The sequence below is a fragment of the Aquarana catesbeiana genome, linkage group LG11 (assembly GCF_042186555.1).
Source record: "Aquarana catesbeiana isolate 2022-GZ linkage group LG11, ASM4218655v1, whole genome shotgun sequence".
Taxonomy (NCBI): Eukaryota; Metazoa; Chordata; class Amphibia; order Anura; family Ranidae; genus Aquarana; species Aquarana catesbeiana.
The window spans coordinates 237,306,999-237,331,083 of NC_133334.1; the positions used below are offsets into that span (position 1 = coordinate 237,306,999).

At 42.9% G+C, this 24,085-nt stretch overlaps 1 protein-coding gene across 1 annotated transcript; it reads right to left on the bottom strand.

The window, feature by feature from the left end:
- Window positions 1-23: 23 nt before the first annotated feature.
- Window positions 24-23,004, bottom strand: DYNLRB2 (dynein light chain roadblock-type 2). Its single transcript, XM_073605543.1, has 4 exons — window positions 22,881-23,004; window positions 18,439-18,514; window positions 4,557-4,724; window positions 24-159 (listed from the first exon to the last, which is right to left on the bottom strand). Exons 1-4 carry the CDS (start codon window positions 22,881-22,883, stop codon window positions 116-118), a joined length of 291 nt encoding a protein of 96 aa, XP_073461644.1. The 5' UTR covers window positions 22,884-23,004; the 3' UTR covers window positions 24-115.
- Window positions 23,005-24,085: the final 1,081 nt, after the last annotated feature.

Below are 24,085 nucleotides of genomic sequence, written 5' to 3' on the forward strand. Positions count from 1 at the left end.
CAATATATAAAAAATAATAATAATTAGATTTGTGTGAAGATTTTAATTTAAGAAAAATGCACATTTCTTTGAAGGAAAATTATAAAGACGACGAATAACCACTCCATTGCTTTGGTCAGTCTGATGGGTTTTGTACAACGATCAATAGATAGTCTTTGTCTGAAAAGAAAAAAAAAAAAAAAAAAGAAGGTTACAGTTAAAAGGTCTTTTAAACGTTTTAAAGTGGAACCAAACCCCCCCCCCCCCTATAATTTTTCAGCTGATGACATTCTGCACTTCTGTGACCCATTTTCAGCCGACAGCAGGCTAAAGAAATGTCCGCGACTATTCGTGGCTGGGGGGGAACCTCCACTGTTACTCGTGGCTGGGGGGGGAACCTCCACTGTTACTCGTGGCTGGGGGGGAACCTCCACTGTTACTCGTGGCTGGGGGGGGAACCTCCACTGTTACTCGTGGCTGGGGGGGGAACCTCCACTGTTACTCGTGGCTGGGGGGGGAACCTCCACTGTTACTCGTGGCTGGGGGGGGAACCTCCACTGTTACTCGTGGCTGGGGGGGGAACCTCCACTGTTACTCGTGGCTGGGGGGGGAACCTCCACTGTTACTCGTGGCTGGGGGGGGAACCTCCACTGTTACTCGTGGCTGGGGGGGGAACCTCCACTGTTACTCGTGGCTGGGGGGGGAACCTCCACTGTTACTCGTGGCTGGGGGGGGAACCTCCACTGTTACTCGTGGCTGGGGGGGGAACCTCCACTGTTACTCGTGGCTGGGGGGGGAACCTCCACTGTTACTCGTGGCTGGGGGGGGAACCTCCACTGTTACTCGTGGCTGGGGGGGGAACCTCCACTGTTACTCGTGGCTGGGGGGGGAACCTCCACTGTTACTCGTGGCTGGGGGGGGAACCTCCACTGTTACTCGTGGCTGGGGGGGAACCTCCACTGTTACTCGTGGCTGGGGGGGGAACCTCCACTGTTACTCGTGGCTGGGGGGGGAACCTCCACTGTTACTCGTGGCTGGGGGGGGGAACCTCCACTGTTACTCGTGGCTGGGGGGGGAACCTCCACTGTTACTCGTGGCTGGGGGGGGAACCTCCACTGTTACTCGTGGCTGGGGGGGGAACCTCCACTGTTACTCGTGGCTGGGGGGGGAACCTCCACTGTTACTCGTGGCTGGGGGGGAACCTCCACTATTACTCGTGGCTACGAGAAAATTCGGCAGGTACTTTGATACATCAGGCTGTTTAGGAAAGACAAAGGCGCTTGCAGTGGTGGTTTGGGAATACCTCTCCTGCATTACAAATAGTTTTAAAAAAGGGGCGTCCAGACTACCAAGGAATGGGATTGGGTTAAACTAGTAAAGCACAGAAATGCCTGAATTGGACTGCCATTTGCATCTCAAGGATTGATTCTCAGGTTTGACTGAAGTGTACCTTTCACTGCGAAGAACATAAATAATTAATATGTTTTCTTTACTGTGTGGCCACTCCTCCACCGACTATTCAGCATGTTGTAGCTAATTGATCTGAATCAGAAGAAAAAAAGCTGGTTTCCTATGAAGCAATTCTTCTACTCCTACTTGTGATGAACAGTAAACCAGCATGATGCACTATAGAGGATAGGCACAGACATAATTAGAGACTAGTGCTGAAATGCAAATGACCTCTTCTCACAACGCAAAGCTTACCCTGTCTATAATACAGCTGAACTTCAGGGTCAACTTTGCAATTTGAGATTCCTGTCCCCATTCACAAAAAAGCTGCTATACAGGCTTTTAGTTATTATTTGTTTTTTTTCAGCACTTATGATTTCTCTACCTCGTGACGTCATCATTTGCTGTCTAAAATTATGCTTTGGCCAGACACCTAGGGAAGATCTATAAAAGAGTGGGTGGTGCCCAGGGGGGTAGCCTTTGCTTTATAATGACCACACAGCCACCAATCAAAGGCTGTGCACAGGTCACAGTTGGGTGCTGTGTAAATCACACCCACTCAATGAAAGAAGTACGACATTAGCACGTCACGCTCCCTTTTCTAAACTACAGAAAGCAGGAAATGTGGCTGTGAACTATTCTACTCAGGGAGATATCAATGGCACCCGGTCATACTACTCAAAAGCTGCCCTGCTTTGTGCACTGGTCTAAATCATTTGGTGGAGGGGAGAATTTTGGTGTGGGTTTGTTTTTCAGGGGTTGGGTTTTGCCCCTTAGTTCCAGTGAAGGGAACGCATACCAAGACATTTTGGACAATTTCATGCTCCTAACTTGGAGATGGCCCCTTCCTGTTCCAACATGATTGCACACCAGTGTACAAAGCAAGGTCCATAAAGACATGGATGAGTGAGTTTGGGGTGGGGGAACTTGTCTGTCCTGCACAGAGTCCTTAACTCAACCAAAACTCAACAAATAGAACACCTTTGGGATAAATTGGAGCAGAGACTGTGAGCCAGGCGTTCTCGTCCAACATCAATACCTGACCTCACAAATGCGTTTCTTTCACGAATGGTCAAGGGAACTCCACATCCTTGCCGCTCTTACAGTAAAGAACCCTCTACATAGTTTAAGGTTAAACCTCTTTTCTTCTAATTTTAATGAGTGGCCACGTCTTATTAAACTCCCTTCCGCAAAAAAGTTTTATCCCTATTGTGGGGTCACCAGTATGGTATTTGTAAATTTAAATCATATCCCCTCTCAAGCGTCTCTTCTCCAGAGAGAATAAGTTCAGAGCTTGCAACCTTTCCTCATAACTAATATCCTCCAGACCTTTTATTAGCTTTGATGCCCTTCTTTGTACTCACTCCATTTCCAGCACATCCTTCCTGAGTACTGGTGCCCAGAACTGGACAGCATACTCCAGGTGCGGCCGGACCAGAGTCTTGCAGAGTGGGAGAATTATCATTTTATTTCTGGAGTTGATCCCCTTTTTAATGCATGCCAATATTCTGTTTGCTTTGTTAGCAGCAGCTTGGCATTGCTGAGTCTATCATCTACTAGGACCCCCAGGTCCTTTTCCATCCCAAATTCCCCCAGTGTATAGATTGCATTCATATTTTTGCCACCCAAATGCATTATTTTACATTTTTCTACATTAAACATTATATATATATATATATATATATATATATATATATATATATATATATATATATATATATATATATATATATATATATATATATATATACATACACATATATACACACACATATACACTATATTATATAACACACACACACACACACACACACATACTATATTATATAACACACACACACACACACACATTATATATACATACACACACACACTATATTATATAACACACACGCACACACACACACACACATATATAATTTTTTTAGCTAGTTATGCTTATAACTAGTTATTTAACTAGTAGTTATAACTCCAGCAGTAATGCTAGTTATATTCAAATGGCACGACCATTGCAACAGCAAATATGGGTGTCAAAATGCCCCAATTCATTCCTCAAAATAGAGAATAAATAAATGATTGGGAAATCCAAAGAGGCTGCTGGTCATGGTCTTGTAGGAGGAAGCAGAGACACAAATTACTGCAGCCTTGTATTCCTGTTGATGTCCTGCAGGACTGACCATTTCCCGCCACAATACGCATCTATGGTGTAACCATTTTTAACCAAATGAATACACATTGTAATTCAGTGTTCTAATTTATCCTGCATAATTCTTTTTATACATACCAAACATTTTCTTGATGTGAGGGAATATTTATTTTGTAATATGACAATTCAGCAGGTATTTCAATTCAAAACTAAAAACAAAGTTTGGGTGGAGTTCTGTTAAAAATTACAAAAAGGTTTGTATGGATGCCTATACATAATATTAAAGCATAACTCCACTTCTGTTGGGAAAAAAACAAAACACTTCCCTCTGGGTGATCTATGTACATTGCAAGGATTTTAACAAACTTTGTTGCAGATTAATACCTTTTGTTATTCTGAAGAAATCCCTGTGTATTTTTCTGTGCCTATGTGGGAAAATGAACCTAATGGGAGTGGTTTCATAATTATCAATCAGCTGTGCGGCTGCAGGGCACTAATGAGGAAAGCTGCTGAGCCTGCATCCCTTTAGACATGTTCCTATTGGGGGTATTATCACCAAAAATGAAATTTTTGTTCCAGGGGGTGCTGGAAATCTGACTTGCATCTTAATGCAGACTTCTGAGAAAATCAGTGAGTCAATCACACAAGCAAGAAATTATGTTTCCTGGGGGGGCGTTCTGTACACATTTTGTACACAGAACACCTCCAGGTAGCCATATTGCATTTTCAGAAAATTACAGAGCTGCAGATTGCAAAGGAAAGGTACATTTTAAATAACATTCAACCACAATATGATTTGTGTCGCAATTGTATACGCTATATTTTACTTTATTTGCTATTTTTTTTCCTCCATGAAAGTGGAGTTACCCTTTAAATAACCTCAGTGGACTATTATTAGGATTGCAAATGAATTATTTAGTAAATATTTCGACTGAGCAGATGAGCAAACAATTAAAACCAGATCGGCCAGTTCTAGCAGTACCTGGGGCAACCATAATTTCATGCTTCTTTGAACGAATCCTGAGGAATGTCAGATCATTTTGAGGGTCGATATCTCGTACCGTACTTCTAGCTTTCATAGACAACTGGTGAAGAAGCCCGGCATACTGAACTGTGGTGGAATTATCTAGAGTAGTCCTAATTGGAATACCTGGAAAATAAATTCAGTCATTAATATGGATCCTCGTTTAGGTGTAACCAACAAGGCATTACGAAAAGTAATGACATGTGCAACTTGCAGAAGCTCACGTTAACCAATCAGATTTAAAACAGACAACTCCAGATTGGTTAATGCTGGCCAGGAGTGTTGAAAAAGTACAAGACAAACTGGGTCATGTAAGAACTGTCTTTCTTTCCATCTGCTAATGTAGTACATACGGTATTTGCTTTTTGAACGGGGGGGGGGGGGGTGGAGTTCCACCCACTTTTACAACTCTTCAGCATCCCTCACTAAACTGTGCACTGTAAACAAATTGGATATTTTTTTATTTTTTTTCTCAGCACCTACTGTATATCTGCTGTATTCATTTTTCACTTCCTCCTCCCTGGCCACGGCCCATCGTATCATTTCCTGTTTGCAATGCCTTCTGGGAAGGGGCGGCAACTTCCTCTTAAACTGCCGTTGCTATGGAAACCTGACCTGAAACCTATTACACTGCTGGTGCTGCACTGAGCATGTGTGAGATCTGTAAGGATGAGATCCAGGAAGAAATACAGTCTGGCTTCAGATGCCCACACTTAAGATGGCCATGGCCTGCTGTAAGTTTATAAAATAACAAACTACTCCTATAAACTAACAAAACAGACCTTAGTTTACAGACTAACTTTACTAGAATACATTAAGCTTGTGTATTATAGGGGTATTTTTATTTAAAAAGTATAATTTCGGCCGGAACACCACTTTAAAGTAGGACTAAACTCATTAATTGAACTGTTTCTCAAACTAGTTACATTCAAGGTATGGTAAGAATGATAACTGTCACAGATGCCTGTGCCCTAAACTGAACTGTCAAGCCATCAAATGGCTGGTGTCATAACTGATCACATGCAAAGCACCATGGCAGCTACAGAAAAGGCCAAGATGGAATCTTCCTTGGCTCTAAAGCACATGCATCAAACACAATGCCCATGGGTCAAATCTAGCCGGCCAGACTATTTAACCACTTCAGCCAGGGAAGGATTTTCCCCCTTAATGATCTTAATGATTTTCCCCCTTAATGATTTTTTGCAATACGGCACTGCGCCGCTTTAACTGACAATTGCGCGGTCGTGCGACGCTGTACCCAAACAAAATCGATGTCCTTTTTTACCCACAAATAGAGCTTTTTGATCACCTCTGCGTTTTTTTTTTTTTTTTTTTTTTTTTTTTTTTTTTTTTGCGCTATATAACAAGACCAACAATTTTTGAAAAAATAACAAAACTTTTTTTTTTTTTTTACTTACTGCTATAATACATATGCAAAAAAAATAAAAAAGGGTGTATTCATCAGTTTAGGCCAATATATAATTCTTCTACATATTTTTGGTAAAATAGCAATAGGCGTATATTGATTGGTTTGTGCAAAAGTTATTGCTTCTACAAACTACGTGATAGATTTAAGGACTTTTTTTTTAATGGTTTTTACTAGTAATGGCGGCGATCTGTGATTTTTAGCAGGACTGCGACATTGCGGTGGACAAATCTGACCCCAAATGACACATTTTGGGGACCAGTGACATTTTTACATTGATCGGTGCTATAAAAATGCACTGATCAATGTAAAAATGACACTGGCAGGGAAGGGGTCAACACTAGGGGGCAATCAAGGGGTTAAGTGTGTTCTCTGGGTGTGTTCTAACTGTAGGGGGGGGGGGGGATGGGCTCACTGGAACATGACAGATCACTGGGAACAGTAGATCTTTGTCATGTCAACTGGCAGAACGGGCAATCGCCTTGTTTACAAAGACAGATCCCCGTTCTGCCTCTTCTCACCATGATCGCGGGAGACAGAGTCCGCAGGCGCACGCACGCCCGCTATCCTCCTTGTACAGACTGACGTTCAGGTACGTCGATTCGCGCAGGAGTGCCGACCTGCCGCAGTATCTCTGCATGAGCTGGTCAGCTAGTGGTTTATGTTGCCCTCAAACCTCTTTGCCAGGTACAGCACCCCCCTCATCTCTGACCCCACCTTGTCTCAGCAGAGAGGACGACAGAACTTCTCCACCATATCCTGCACTTTACCATGCAGATGTAAAGAGCTCCTCCCCCAGAACTGTGCAGCCGTAGAGAGGCTCATCTCCTCACCCCTCCTCCTACAGATCCTGCGCAGCTGTAGCAGCCCCTTGTCTATGCCTCCCCTGGTCTCAGCATTCATTAGACTCCAGCCCTCCTCTAGTCCTTCTCCAGACCCTGCACTTTCTGCTTCCCAGCTCCACCCCAGCTCCTTCCTAGTAGCAGCACAAGAAAAGGGGGTGCACGGTGATGTAAGGAAGGGTGGGGGACTCTTAAAAATTCTGATGGTGGGGAGGATCTTGACATCTGATATAAGGGTGGGTGGGGGGCTCTGGACATCTATTTTTACAGACACAACTGGCCTTTTGTAGGGCAACCATAATGTTGATGTGGCCCGTGATGAAATTGACAATATAAGAGTTTCGTTTAGGTTCAGTTCCACTTTAAAGACTGCAAACCACAACCAGGTAAGTAAAAATGTTTTTTTCCTTTTCTTTGCTGTTACAATGGGCTGCGAGTGTAATGCCCCATACACGCGACCGGACATTGATCGGACATTCCGACAACAAAATCCATGGATTTTTTCCGACGGATGTCGGCTTAAACTTACATACACACGGTCACACAAATCTTGTCAGAAATTCCGAACGTCAAGAACGCGGTGACGTACAACGAGCCGAGAAAAATGAAGTTCGATAGCCAGTGCGGCTTTTCTGCTTGATTCTGCGCATGCGTGGCACTTTGTGCGTCGGAATTGTGTACACGCGATTGGAATTTACGCAAACAGATTTTGTTGTTGGAAAATTTGAGAACCAGATTTCAAATTTTGAGCGACGGAAATTCTGATGGAAACTGTTCGATGGAGCCTACACACGGTCGGAATTTCCGACAACAAGCTCCAATCGCACATTTTACATCGGAAAGTCTGACCGTGTGTACGCGTCATAAGTCTTTCCAACCAGAAATATTGCCAATATAAAGCAAAAAAGGAAAATGTAAATTTAGCCAAAACGTCAATTCAAAAAAGGTTTGTTAAATAAGAGTTGCAGTAATGTTCATATGGCAGTAACCTATAGGAACAGATGAGAATCTACGTCTTACTGTACTGTGCAAACAAGTGTTCCTTACACTGCATTATTGAATATGTGTACACATGCTATAAAAGTATGATGAAGAAGATAATCAGACACAATGACTATGCAAAGTGAAATGAAAGCTGGTGGCCAACGATTGTCTGCTTTATTACCATTCTAATTCACGGTTCGGTGGAGAGGCAGTTTATACAGGAAGCTGTAAAGCTGAATCATGAAATATGGCCGTCACCTGCCTGATTATACAGTGCTGAGGAAGGGGCTGGGTGTGAAAAAAAAAAAAAAAAAAAAAAAAAAAATGATAAGATCCAGATTTATTTTATTTAGATTCTTATATAAATTTTTTGGGGTAATTAGTATGATTGCTACAGAGGCCAGTTAACCATCATCTGGAGCAATCATACTAATTACCACTCAGCTTTCCAATCCTTAAGGCTCCATTCACACTTGTGTGACTCCAAAGTCATGCCATTTCCATTGCGACTTGGATGCAACTTTGGCTGCTGACTTTGACTGTTGCACAACTGTCGCATTGATAACATTAAAGTGGTTCTAAAGGCAGAAGGTTATATCTTAATGCATTTTATGCATCAAGATAAAAAACCTTCTGTATGCAGCAGCCCCTCTAATACTTACCTAAGCCTTATCTCGATCCAGCGATGTGTACAAGTGCCTCGGCCACCCAGGACTCCCCTTCATATTGGCTGAGACACAGCAGCGGTGCCATTGGCTCCCACTGCTGTCAAAGTCAATTAGCCAATGAGGATAGATAGGGGGTGGGGCCGAACCAGGGCTCCGTGTCTGAATGGACACACGGAGCTGCAGCTCGGGTGCCCCCATAGCAAGCTGCTTGCTACGGGGGCACTCGACAGGAGAGGGGGGCCAGGAGGGAGGGCATGGGACCCGAGAAGAGGAGGATCTGGTCTGCTCTGTGCAAAACCATTGCACAGAAGCAGGCTCGTATAACATGTTGGTTATTTTAAAGAAAATAAAAGCAAGACTTTAGTATCACTTTAGGATGTGACTTTCATGCGACCTTTGAGAGTTTACATTGCAGTCTATGGCACTCAAGTTGCACGAAAGTAGCATCAAAGTAGTGTAGAAAACTTTTTAAAGTTGCTGCAATTTTAAGTTGCATAGATTTGAATGGCTTCCATTAAAATATATGGGCTGCAACTTGTCATGCGACTTTATGGGGTTGATTTACTAAAACTGGAGAGCGCAAAATCTGGCGCAGCTCTGCATGGTAGCCAATCAGCTTCTAATTTCAACTTGTTCAATTAAAGTGTAACTCCACTTTTGTTGAGAAAAAAAACATTTCCCTCTGGGTGATCTATGTACATTGCAAGGATTATAACAAACTTTGTTGCAGATTCCTACCTTTTGTTATTCTGAAGAAATCCCTGTGCGTTTGTCTGTGCCTCTGTACTGAGTGGGTCTAATGGAAGTGGTTTCATAATTAACTGTCAGGTGTGGCGCTACAGGGCACCAATGAGGAAATCTGATAGGCCTGCATCCCTTTTGGTGGGTTCCTATTAAAATTATCTTTAAAAAAAAGACATTTTTGTTGCAGGGGCTGCATAAAATCTGACTTGTATCTTAGACAGACTTGTATCTTTGAAAGAATTGGTGAGCCAATCACACAAGCAGGAAATGATGTTTCTGGGGAGTGGTCAGTACACCTTCTGTGTACAGAACTACTCCAGGTAGCCATATTGCAACGTATTCTCAGAAAATTACAGTGGCTGCAGATTGAAAAGGAAAGGTAATTTTTAATAACAATCAATTACAAAATGATTAGTGTCGCAATCAAATGCGCCATATTCTTTTTTTCCCCCACGAAAGTGGAGTTACCCTTTAAGCTTTTACGCAGAGCTGAACCAGATTTTGCATTCTCCAGTTTTAGTAAATCAACCCCTGTGTGTCCAAAGTCGCATGACAAGTGTGAATAGAGCCTAAAGCAGAATTAAATCTCCACCCTTATTTTTCTATTGGGTGCCAAGAACTTGTAGCCATAATGTACTAGTATGCACATTATGACAGACTTACATGGCATGCAATCCCCTCCAGTGCTGTGATGTCATTACTCCATCAGTCACGTATGCTGTCATCTTCTCCCGGTCGTCCTTCTAGGTTCAGAATCTTTGGCTGCAACAACGTTACGCCCACAGGTGCGCTCGGGAATCACATCATCATGGCACAGAGAGGTGCCATAAATGTATGCTGAGCTGCACATTGTGACAGGGAAGGAGAAGAGTTTATGACAGAAGAGACCAACATAGAGCCTATTCTGTCATTAAAATCCTGCTTGTCAGCACTTCCTTTTTTTATTCCACTTTAAATATAGGCCTGAGTATTTTTTTTTTTTACTTTATTTATTATTTTGACCTGGTGATCCAGCCAGTAAGTTCAACTTTTTAAGTTTCTTTAACAGACCACGCTGTCCAGCAAAAGGGCACACTGGTAAGGGTGCATACAATGGTCATCTTTTATTTATTTAAAATCTGTATCCCAAAAGGAAAATTAAATGGTCTGCTGTAACAGCTTAAAACAGAACTTCACTTAGAGCAGACCTTCCTGTGGTTCATCCTCCTCTTCTGCCATTAATGGTAACTTTTTTTTTTTATTATTTTGGGAGTCGGTACCTAGTTGGTAGGTCCCCACTCCCTCTCGGTTGGCCTAGGCCAGTGATGGCAAATCTTGGCACCCCAGATGTTTTGGAACTACATTTCCCATGATGCTCCACTACAATGCAAAGCGCATGATCATCATGGGAAATTAATTTCCAAAACATCTTGGGTGCCAAGGTTCGCCATTACTAGCCTAGGCAATCCGAGATGGAAGTTGGCCTCCCCACAGCCCACAACCTCCTGGGGCACATCACAGGTCAACAAAGACTGTGTGACCATTCATAGAGCGCAGAGCAGCTCACCCATGCACAGTGTGAAGCTGCAGGAGGTCACAGACGGTTTCCTACAGTTAATATGGTGGTGCCAGGGACCCAAAGAGCAGCAAAGAACGGGCCTGGATGCCGACAGCTCTGGATCCATGGTAAGAGTTAGACCCCTTTCACACTGGAGGCGTTTTTTAGGTGCTAAAGGGCTAAAAATAACACCTGTAAAGCACCTGAAAAATGCCTCCCCTGCAGCCCCAGTGTAAAAGCGCGAGTGCTTTCATACTGGGGTGATGTGCTGGTTGGAACGTTAAAAAGTCCTGCAAGCAGCATCTTTAGGGCAGTGGAGGAGCGGTGTATACACCGCTCCTCCACCGCCCCCTGCCCATTGAAATGAATGGGCACCGCTGCCGATGCGCCTGCAAAGCGATTCAGCAGCGGCGATACACGGGCACATTTAACCCTTTCTTGAGCCGCTAGTGGGGGTGAAAAGCTCCCTGCTAGTGGCCGAATAGCATAGCTAAAACAGCGGTAAAGCTACCAAATACTAGCGGAAATTATTGCTAACACTTCCCATGGCTCAGTGTAAAAGGGCTCCAAGTGTCTTTTATTAAAAGTTGGCAGTTAATAGTTAAAAGTCAGCAGCTACAAATACTAACTGAAGTTCCTCTTTAAAAATGCGTTAAGCTGGCCATATACAATTTCCTTTAGACTTACCTTCAACTATGTAATACAAGGGCCTTCCTAAATGCATACAAATTGAAAGGGTTTAGGTTTTTTCTCTTTTTATTCTTTATTTTTCAAATTTTATCATACATAAAAGGAACTACATTTCCTCCATAGTACAGGATAAAATTATCCATTAACATATTATTCACAATACCAAAGTCTCCTTTTCCCCCTTGCCCGCCTCAACTAACCCCTCCCCTCCCTCCTCCCCTTCTAAAACCCCCCCCCGGACTACTCACTCCTCATCTCCCAGTCCTATTTACCTCAGTAATAGTTTAGTTTAAACAATTCCCACTTTTCCCATCTTTTGGTAAATCCCTCTCTTCCTTCCTCTTGTCAGTATCTAAGACCTTCCATACTGTATATCTTTTCTATTTTGTCAAACCATTCTCTTATTTTTGGGCTATCAACTTCCATTCTTTCAGGATCAGGTTTTTCGCGGTGTTCAGATGTATAATCATTGAATTTCTATATTCTTTTATTGGGATATCCACCTCATGAAATAGGCATGTCCAGGGTTCCTCGGGCAGATCCATGCCAGTAATCTCCTTAATATACCCCAATATTTCCCTCCAGTATGTTCTAATCTTAGGGCAGCTCCACCAAATATGGGCCATGGTTCCCGTTTGTTTACATCCTCTCCAACACTTCCTTGTTTGTCCCGTTTGGTATTTTCCTATTATGTCCGGGGTTCTATACAACCTAGTTATGCACTTATAGTTCATTTCTGCCTTGATATTTACTGATGATCCTTGTACCAGTCTCATAATTTTCCCTACTTCTTGGTTCTTTCCTCGCTTCCCTATTTCCCTCTCCCAATTTTTTATATATGTCAGGAATTCCAGCTCCTTTCCCTCCATAAGGATTTTGTAGATCCTCGAGATACCCCCACGGGCTTTTTCCATTGAACATTCTCGCTCAAATGCTGTCAGATCTTCTCCTCCTCTCACCGGGTGAGGTAGTGCTGCCACAAAATACTTGAGCTGGAAGTACCGGCATTCATTAATTTCAAATATTTTCATTTTTAATTCTTGTAGTGAATATAAATTTTCCCCTTATGTGTTATGTCTCGTAGTTGTACATTATCTTTTTTAATCCAGTTCCCACCTATCAATCTTTTCCCTGGTGCAAAATAATTATTTTCTTTTAGTGCTATTAATGGGGAATTATAGTCCCATTTATTTTGTTTGTGTAACCAGTCCCATCCCCTAATTACATTCCTTGTCAGTGTATGTGCGTTTCCTCCTAGTGCCCCATTATGTAGTGGTGTCCAAATGTTTCTCCTTAACCTCCCTGGCGGTATGATTATTTCGGATTTTAGGTGCTGAAAGCGGTACAATTATTTTGCATGGAAATTTGGCGTTTTATATTGTAGGCCTGTAATTCTTAACAATAACACACTTGAATCTGCCCAAACAAGAGTCTAGTAGATATCCCGGGTATGATGAAGTTTGAAACACAAAAACATAAATTATAATATAATAAATAAATATAAATAATTAAAAAAAAAAAAAAAATAAAATAAATTTCCCCACGATTCACTATCGCTCAATTCTGCAAGTGTTCTAATTTACTATCGCTGTTTTCTAGCTGATCTAAAGCCACTTTTGACATAAAGGGACACTTTTTGGTTGCTATGGACAATCTCCAGTTTCCAGGCAGAAAGAACAGTATATATAATATAAAACTGCATGCATGGCATGGGCCAAAGCACTGGGGACAAAAGGGATGTGAAATCATTTCATACAGTACTGTAATCTGTAAGATTACAGTACTGTGTTATGATTTGTAAATTTTTTTGAATTTGCCGCCAGGCTCCGCCCCCGTGCGTCGCGACACTCGCAGGGAACGGAGCCTGGCACGGAGAGGCTTCGAAGGAGACAGAGCCTGCAGACACAGTGGGGGACATCGCAGGATCCTGGGGACAAGGTAAGTAACGCCGCTACCAGGATCCTGCAATGTAATCCCGAATGCGGCTCAGGGTTACCACTAATGGGACTGAATTTTAACCCCGAGCCACACTCGGGATTACCGTCAGGGAGGCTACCTGCGTGTCTGCCATTGTGTGTTCTATTTTTACCCATCTTTTCGCACTCTTCAATTTACGCCATTCCACCATACGTGTTAATAGAACCTCCTCGTAGTATTTTTTAAAGTCTGGTACACTTAATCCTCCTTGGCTTTTTTCTTTCTGTAAGATTGCTAGGTCTATTCTGGGTTTCTTATGCCCTGTACACACAACTGGTTCTGCCGTCGGAATAAACTCTGAAGGTTGTTCCGACGGAATTCCGCCCAAGCTGTCTTGCATACACACAGTCACACCAAATTCCGACCGTCCAGAACGCGGTGACGTACAGCACGTACGACGGGACTAGAAAATGGAAGGCCAGTAGCTTCCGTCTCGTATGTGCTTCAGAGCATGCTTCGTTTTTGGTGTGTTAAAACAGCATACAGACAAGCGTTTTTTCCGATAGTAATTTGTTCCGTCGGAAAAATATAGAACATGTTCTCCATCCAAGTCTGTCCGAATTTTCCACAGAAAAAGTCCGATGGGGCATACACACGGGCGGAATATACGATGAAAAGCTCCCATCGGACTCTGACGGAAATTCCGCTTGTGTGTACGCAGCATTATTTTGCCAAATTAGTTTTGTTTTCAGAGTTTTTATAACTCTGAAATATGCTGGGAGAATATATATGGGGAGCATCTGGAACTTATAAAGAATTTTAGGTAAGATTATCAGCTTTATAGCATTGATCCGGGCAATCGTGCTGCTATTCTCTTTATTTCGATTTTTAGTTCCTCCAACAATGGGATGTAATTTGCTTGGTAGATTTTCCCCAAGGATGTCATTAGTTTTATCCCTAAATACTTTATTTCCGTCTTTCTCCATGGAAACGGGAACTCCTGCTGCAGGCCATGTTCGTCTTTTGCACTTACATTTATGTTTAATACCTCCGATTTACCTGGGTTAATCTTAAAGTTGGAAAGGTCACCATATTCTTTTAGCACTTTCAGTAGGCAAGGCATAGAAATATGAGGGTTGGAGATATAGAATAGTATATCGTCTGCAAATGCAGCCAGTTGTTTAGGTTTGACCTCATATTAAATAGTTTTGGTAAAGCTAAGGGAAACTTGTACAGGGACATTGTATAATGTATGACCAGCCTTAGTTGGGAGTCCGGTTTTCATTTCTTATGAAGTCCATCTAAATCTGCTAGTGCATCATTGCCTTTACCTCAGACTAGTAATGCCGCTGTCCAAAAGGTTTCTCCGTTTCTCCTACATCCAAAGTGGAGACCCCTTAAGTCCCCATTCACACCTGATAGTAGCAGGAATGCTTGTTTCCGCTCGCTTATTTTTTGCGGGTTTTTTTTATGCGTCAACACACATTGTGTCTAGAGCAGCTCATTCAGCTGCCTACATGCAGCAAACATGCAATAATAGCAGAACCTTTTTAGAAAAAATACAGAATAAAATATGCATTTTTTATGCGCAGTAACACTCTTTGCAAACCAGCACTGCTCAAAAAGAAAAAAAAAAAAAAAAAGTAAGCTTGTTTAGTTTTTTCATATTTTATTGTCCAAGGATTGTGGGGAAAAAAATCTTGTAAAACAATGTCATTAAAAGAAAGCCTTTGTCCTTAACCACTTAAGCCCCGGACCATTTGGCTGGCCAAAGACCAGAGCACTTTTTGCGATTCGGCACTGCGTCGTTTTAACTGACAATTGCATGGTCGTGCAACGTGGTTCCCAAACAAAATTGATGTAATTTTTTTCCCCACAAATAGAGCTTTCTTTTGATGGTATTTGATCACCTCTTCAGTTTTAATTTTTTGCGCTATAAACAAAAAAATAGCGACTAGTTTGAAAAAAAAAAAAAAAAAAGCATTATTTTTTACTATTTGCTATAATAAATATCTCCAAAAAATATAGGAAAGAGTTTTTTTTTCCTAAGTTTAGGCTGATACATATTCTTCTACATATTTTTGGTAAAATCGCACACATCGGACATTTTTGGGATCATTGTCATTTATACAGCAATCAGTGCTATACAAATGCATGCGTAAATGACACTGGCAGTGAAGGGGTTAACCATTAGGGGGCAGTGAAGGGGTTAAGTGTGTCCTAGGGAGTGATTCTAACTGTGGGGGGGGGGCGTGGCTATGTGTGACATGACATTGATCACCGCTCCCAATTATCGGGAGCAGTGATCAGTGTCCTGTCACTAGGCAGAACGGGGAAATGCTTGTTTACATCAGCATTTCCCCATTCTTCCTCTCCGTGAGACGATCGCGGGTATCCCCGCGGACATAGAGTCCGCGGGACCCGTGATCACACTCACAGAGGTCGCAGCAGGCGCGTGTCGCCGGCGGCACTCGCCCGCAATCCGCTTCTTAAGGGCAACGTACAGGTACATTAATTTGCGTGTACGTGCCCTTCTGCCGACGTATACCGGCGTATACCGGCCTGAGCCGGCCGTCAAGCGGTAAAAAAAAAAAAAAAAAAAAAAACACAATATACAATATTATGTGTAATAAAATGGAATGACACAGGAAAAGAGTATTGAACACATGAAGAAAAGGGAGGTGCAAAAAGGCACGGAAAGCCAAGACACCAGCTGAATTCCATCAGTAAAGCAATCCTGCCCCTTGTCAGTGCAAATTAATATCAGCTGGTTCAGTCTCAACTGATGGTCTATAAAAGTGTCTCATTACCAAGGTGTCACACAAGAAACATCTCATGATGGGTAAAAGCAAACAGCTCTCTCAAGACCTTCACAACCTTATTGTTGCAAAACATACCGATAGCATTGGTTACAGAAGGATTTCTAAAATGTTCCAGTGAGCACTCTTGGGGCCATAATGCGGAAGTGGAAAGAACATAATTTCACCATAAACTGGCCATGACCAGGTGCTCCTTGCAAGATTTCTGACAGAGGAGTGAAAATAATTATTAGAAGAGTTGTCCAAGAGCCAAGGACTTGTAGAGAGCTTCAGAAAGACCTGGAATAAGTAGGTACAATTCAAAGCAAATAATACACTCAACCGCCATGGCCTGTACGCACGACCACCACGCAAGACTCCTTTGCTGAACAAAAAGCATGTTGAAGCTCATTTAAAGTTTGCTGCACAACATTTAGATAAGTCTGTGAAATACTGGGAGAATATAGTCTGGTCAGATGAGCCCAAAATTGAACTCTTTGAATGCCATAATACACACCATGTTTGGAAGTCAAATGGCACTGCACATCACCCCAAAAACACCCCAATACCAACAGTAAAGTTTGGAGGTGGGAACATCATGGTGTGAGGCTGTTTTTCAGCATATGGTACTGGCAAACTTCATGGGATTGAAGGAGGGATGAGAGGAAAAATGTACCACGATGTTCATTAAATAAAAATGTTGGGACTTTATATGAGACAACAACTGCTTCCCCATTTATTGTGTAGTCACTTTGCTGATACACTTTATTTACAATTTTTCCACAGAAGCACTATGGGCCTTTACTCAGCACTTATTACAAACACAGTTACTTATTGGGAAAGAAATCACTATTGATGCCCACTTCTTGTTCTCTGTTCACCGCTGTGTTGCCGCAGTTATCGCCACCAGTTTCTGGGGATGATGTTCCCATAGTGCCTCCAGCTACCAATACTACCCATGTTGTTGAATACTGTAGCTCACTTAAGGTAAGAGTGCTGGGATTAAGATGTGGTTCCCCCTCTCCCTGTTATTTTAGTTACTATACTATTTGGCATGTATATTGCATTACAGACATACCTATATCGCAAATTGCTCCTGATGAGTGGAAGTTATCCACGAAATGTGCGTAGAGCTTTCGATCGATGTATTGTCACAGCTATTATGTGTGTACTATGAGACTACCTTGAACAAATTTGAATCAATTTTACAATATCATGTGTGCAATCAATCATGTCTATATGAGAGTTTGGGCTACATTTAATATATACTATGAAGGAACACATATACACACACATTTATTGTCCCACATGCATCCATGTGCACCATTAAATAATACATACTAATTGATTCATTTTTTTCTGGTGGTGTGCTTCACACAAAGTCCCAACATTCCCCCATGCCTCTCACTATTCTAAATGTACCAAGACATTCTTGATAAAAACCTGCTGCCATCAACCAGGATGATGAAGATGAAATGAGGGTGGACATTTCAGCAGACAATGATCCCAAACACAAAGCCAAGGAAACTCTAAAATGGTTCCACTGAAAGAAAATAAAGCTCCTAGAATGGCCCAGCCAATCACCTGTCTTGAATCCAATAGAAAATCTATGGAAATAACTAAAGATCAGAGTTCACAGAAGAGGCCCACGGAACCTTCAAGATTGGAAGACTGTTTGTGTGGAAGAATGGGCCAAAATCACACCTAAGCAATACGTGAGACTAGTTTCTCCATATAGGAGGCGTCTTGAAGCTGTCATTTCCAACAAAGGATTTTGTACGAAGTATTAAATACATTTCAATTAGCATGTTCAATACTTTTTCCTTGTGTCATTCCATTTTATTACAACTAACTTCATTTCTGAACTTATTTATATTGCTTGGATGTATGTATGGATTGCATGAGTTGTTACTGACATGTGGTGAAAATGTTATGTCGGTAGCGCCTTTAAAAATATATTTACCTATAAAAATGGTGACGTGTTCAATACTTATTTTACCCGCTGTATGTATTACCATGTAATCTTTAGTAATGACAAAGTTATTGCCGAATAAACAGGTCCATAGCAGAAATGTAAAAATTGCTCTGGTCTATAGGGGTGAACAGGTGTGAGAGGCAAAGTGGTTAAGAGATTCCACACCTTTCTTCTAGTCCCCGATTATGTAGTGCAGCAGAGGTGTGAGAAAACTATGTATTTAGCAGTTTCACCGGTGTTCCCCTTTAAATAACCATACCTTCAGAATTCACTACTATAGTTCCAATGACTCCTTTCTGAGCCTGAATCCTCTTCAAAGTTTCTTCAACCTCAGACTGTAAATGAAAATATAGAAATGTTTACAATTGAGTATTTCTAACAATTGTGATTAAATGTTCATTTTATTTTTTTTTCCAATTATTTTCATCACTTAAAGTGTATGTGAACCCCAATAATGACATTCATTCAGTTGCCTTTTAGACTGATATATTTACCATTGAAAGGGACTGGTTATATTTTTTAAATAATAATAATTGAAAAAAACTGTTGATCCTGCCAGAAATCCAGTGGATATCTGCAGGGCTGTCTCTAAGGTCAGGCAGCGATTGGTTGCCAGAGGTCGCAGCATATCATTACTGCTCACTGACTGGATGCTAGAGGTCACAGCACACATTACAACTAATCGAATAGGTGCTAAAGGTTACAGCACACCATTTCTGCTAACCGATTGGTTGCTAGAGGTTAGTCCACATCCTTGGTTGCTAGAGGTTACATGCTTACTGCTCACTCATTGGTTGCTAGAGGTTACATGCTTACCGCTCACTGGTTGCTAGAGGTTACTGCACATTATTACCGCTCAGTGATTGGTTGCTAGAGGTTACTGTGCATCATTGCCACTTATGTATTTGTTGCTAGAGGTCACAGCACATCAATACAGCTCACTGATTGGTAACTGAAGGATACAGCACATCATCTCCTCACTGCCTGCACACCATAGACTGGATTGGTGAGGGGACCCGCCAATAGACAGAAAACTCCTAGGACTTGCTAATAGCAATGAGCAGAGCACACACAGCTATGAAGGTTAACTGAGTGCCGCTAGGAACAGAGCCCAAAAGGAGCAGTATCCCCGAAGGCAGGCTGCTAGAAATAAATGACTAGTCATGCTGCCTGTGGTAGAGCAGTGTGGAGGGGTGCTCTATGTACAGAGTGCAGGATTGAGGGGTAATCTGTGTATGAAATGCAGGGTTTAGGGGTGATCTGTGTACAGAGTACAGGGTTTAGGGGTGAGCTATGTATGGTGTGCAGGATTTAGGGGTGATCTGTGTATGAAATGCAGGGTTTAGGGGTGAGCTGTGTACATCCAAGTCCCCCTCCCCCCTCTGCTCTCACAAAGAAATGGACGATGTGTTTTGTAGAGCAGAGCGAGTTCTTAAAGGCCATCGGGAGGAGAGCGCTGTCAATTTTTTAAATACAGGAGCAGTGCTTCTGTATTTACAAGTGACAGTAGCGAATAGCGAGCAGCCATCACCAGATTCTGGAGGTGGAGGAACTCGGCTGAAAAAAAGTCGGCGAGCAGCGCGGGCTCCAGGGGCAGCTGCTTTGGGCAGAGCAGCCAGCAGCACAGAGGACACTTGTCATTGAATTTAACTACCGTCCTGTGTGCTTTTTCTTAAAGGGGGGGGGGGAGAAGAACTACACCCTCCTTTCCTTTACAGTCAAGGAAGCTGCCATCTTGGTCTCAGTTTGATCAGGAGTTGCCAAGGACTGGCCATCTCTGTGTGTGGTCAGCAGAACTTCCATCATCCCCCATTTATTTATTAAAGCAGAGTTCCACCCAAAAGTGGAACTTCCGCTCATTTGTCTCCTCTCCCCCTCCGGTGTCACATTTGGCACCTTTCGGGAGGGGGGGGGGGGGGGGGCGAATGAGGACCTGTTCGACAGGTCCTCTTCCCCACTTCCGGGAGACTGGGCCACGGCCCCTTCCTCCGCCACTGGGCCAATCAGAAAGAGCAGCACACTTCACTCATGCTCAGTAAGGAATTAGCTGTGAAGCCGAAAGGCTTCACTACCGGGTTCCCTTACCTAGAATAGCGGTGGCTGCACCTGATAGTCGATCTGAAGATTGGCTGGGGTGCCGACATCGCGGGCTAACTGGACAGGTAAGTGTCCATATAGTAAAAGTCAGCAGCTACAGTATTTGTAGCTGCTGACTTTTAATTTTTTTTCCCCCAAGGCGGAACTCCGCTTTAAAGAAGAACTAAACCCTCCTGTCCTTTACAGCCAAGTTAGCTGCCATCTTGGCCTCAGTTTGATGTTGCTGACCCCTCTGTACCATGGAATGCCCATCTGTGTGTGTAATCAACAGAACTTCCATCATCTCTTATCCCTCATTCATTTATTAAAGCGGAGTTCCACCCAAAAGTGGAACTTCCGCTCATTTGTCTCCTCTCCCCCTCCGGTGCCACAAATGGCACCTTTCAGGGGGGATAGGATCTTTGACAAGTATCCTGTTCCCACGTTCGGGCCGTGGCCCGTGACATCACCGCGAGGCTCCCTCCTCCTCCTCCCCCTGTAGCCGGGCCAGTAGGAGAGAGGAGCGGGGCCTCGCGCATGCGCAGTAGGGTTCCCGGCGTGAAGCCATAAGACAGTATGTGTAGCTGCTGGCTTTTAATTTAAATTTTTTGGGTAGAACTCCACTTTAACCGGTTCAATACCGGGCATTTTCACCCCCTTCCTTCCCAGACCAATTTTTAGTTTTCAGTGCTGTCGCACTTTAAACGACAATTGCGCGGTCGTGCGACGTTGTACCCAAACAAAATTGACGTCCTTTTTTCCCCCACAAATAGAGCTTTCTTTTGGTGGTATTTGATCACCTCTGCGGTTTTTATTTTTTGCGCTATAAACAAAAGAAGAGCGACAATTTTGAAAAAAAAACACAATATTTTTTACTTTTTGCTATAATAAATATCCCAATTTTTTTTTAAAAAAACAAATAGTTTCCTCAGTTTCCTCATAAGCGTATATTGATTGATTTGCGCAAAAGTTATGGCGTCTATAAAATACGGGATAGATTTATGGCATTTTAAAAAAAAATTATTTATTTATTTTTTTTTTTACTAGTAATAGTGGCGATCGTAATTTTTTTTCGTGACTGCGACATTATGGTGGACACATCGGACACTTTTGACACATTTTTGGGACCATTCACATTTATACAGCGATCAATGCTATAAAATTGCATTGATTACTGTGTAAATGTGACAGGCAGTGAAGGGGTTAACCACTAGGGGGCGGGGAGGGGTTAAATGTGTTTCCTAGGGAATGCTTCTAACTGTAGGGGGAGGGGACGCTCAAGGGGAGGAGACCGATCAGTGTTCCTCCGTTCTGGGAACACAGATCGCTCTCCTCTGAGCTGACAGGACGTGGATCTCTGTGTTTACACACAGAGATCCACGGTCCGGCCCAGTTAACGGGCAATCGCAGGTGCCCGGTGGACATCGGGCACCGGGACCCGAGCAACGCGGCGCGCGCGCGCGCGCCCCCTAGGCGGCCGGGAACCCGAGGCCGTCATATGACGTCCACCCAGGATGGGAGATCCCATCTGTGGACGTCATATGTACATACGCGGGTAGGGAAGTGGTTAAAGAGGAACTAAACCCTCCTCTCTTTTACAGCCAAGAAAGCTGCCATCGTAGACTCGGTTTGATCCGCAGTTGTCATGGTGCTGCACATGTGATCAGCCATTTGACAGTTCAGTTGAGATCTCAAACAACTGTGACAGTTATCATTCATGGCATGGATTAAATGTAACTGTTTGTGGAAGCAGTTTAAAATTGATAGTTTTTTTTTTTTTTTTTCACAAGAAAGGAAATATTTATTTCAATTTTTACAATACAAGCGATGCAGATACACAATTGTTCACATAGGTATTGTTACATGAATTGTCACAGAACAGATGGGCTACACAATTGAACAGGAGAGAGATATGCAAAGGTGTCAAGTTAAAATGGATGGGTTTAGTTCCGCTTTTAAAGCAGAAACCTATCAATTTAACGGTTTCCCAAAACAGTTACATTCCAGGCATGCCGTGATTGATAACTGTCACAGTTCTTTGAGTTCTCAACTGAACTGTCAAGCCATCAAATGGCTGATCACATGTGCAGCACCATGGCAACCGCAGATCAAACAGAGGCTACGATGGCAGTTTTCTTGGCTGTAAAAGAGAGGAGGGTTTAGTTCCTCTTTAATAAATGAATGGGGGATAAGAGATGATGGAAGTTCTGTTGATCACACAGATGGGCATTCCATGGTACAGAGGGGTCAGCACCATGGCAACCGCTGATCAAAACAGAGGCCAAGATGGCAGCTTCCTTGGCTGTAAAGGACAGGAGGGTGTAGTTCCGCTGTAATAAATGAATAGAGGGTAACAGATGATGAGAGTGGTGATGATCACATACACAGAGATGGACAGTCCATGGTACAGAGGGGTCACTATGTGATCCTGGCACTTTTATGGACAAAAGATTGTCAGGAATAATCCTGAGACCGTCCCTGGAATTCTCCATCATCTATAGTAAGGAGAGATCAGAGCCGGCTCCCCCATTACACACACCCCGCCATCGTGTGACTATAATCACAGCCTCCCCCCAGCTCTATGCACACACCGCTCAGCCGGCTCCCCTGGGAGATCACACTCACCATGTTGCTGCAGACGCCGATCACACCAGGAAGACACAACAAACAGCCGCGTCCCCGGTCTCTATGGAAACCCCGGAACTTACGCCACGGAGGCGTAGGCGTGATTTTGACATCACCGTCGGTCACGTGTTATGTCTTCTTGTTTTTACAGGTGGTTTGCTGCCCCTGCTGGCCGTCCTAGAGTATTGCAGGGTGCAGCGGTACACCCCTATGGCGGGGTGCAGTGACGCAATCAGCACCTTGTTTATAGTAGAATATGGCCAATGAGTGAAGTAAAAGGCAATGTACAGCTCTCCAGCATAGAATTTCTGGTGGTCAGGTATAAATAATTCATAACACAAGGTAATAGTCTAATAATAAAGCTGTGGGCTAGACATATATTGTCTAAATACAGGAGCCCTGTGTTTTCCTACCAGACTTGGTGTGCTTTGTGTATTTATTCTACATCTGTGAAGAAATCGAACATGAAAAAACTCCCGCACTTCACCTCTGTGCAGAATGTTATAAAGACCCATCATTGCTGATCTCCCTCCTTGTGCAGGGTGACTGGTCTGGTCTCCGCCCCCTCCTGTAGTTTCCTGCAGGCAGCCTGTAGTGGGTGGAGCCTGTTGGAGCCCTCCTACAACTCTGCGTACTGCACAGGCTATGTACAGCACAGTAAATATGTCACTGCTATATTTACAAGATAAAATCTGGGTTTGCAAAGTTATTTGCTGCAGAAAAACAGGATTTGCACTCACCGGCCACTTTATTGGATACACCTGTTGGTAACACAAATTTAGGGTTGCCATCTTTTCTTCAAGTCAAACCCGAACACAGCAATTTTTTTTTATAGTAAAAACTATGCATATATTTTGAGATTAAATATAATTTCTAATCATATGAAGTTAATCACAAAAGTCCCTCTTTACATCAGAGTCCACAGAGTTCCCCTTTTACATGAGGAAAGTTTGCGAGCACTGAACTTATTCTCTCTGGAGAAGAGACGCTTGAGAGGGGATATGATTTCAATATACAAATACCGTTCTGGTGACTCCACAATAGGGATAAAACTTTTTTTGCAGAAGGGAGTTTAACAAGACTCGTGGCCACTCATTAAAATTAGAAGAAAAGAGGTTTAACTTTAAACTACGTAGAGGGTTCTTTACTGTATGAGCGGTAAGGATGTGGAATTCCCTTCCACAGGCAGTGGTCTCAGCGGGGAG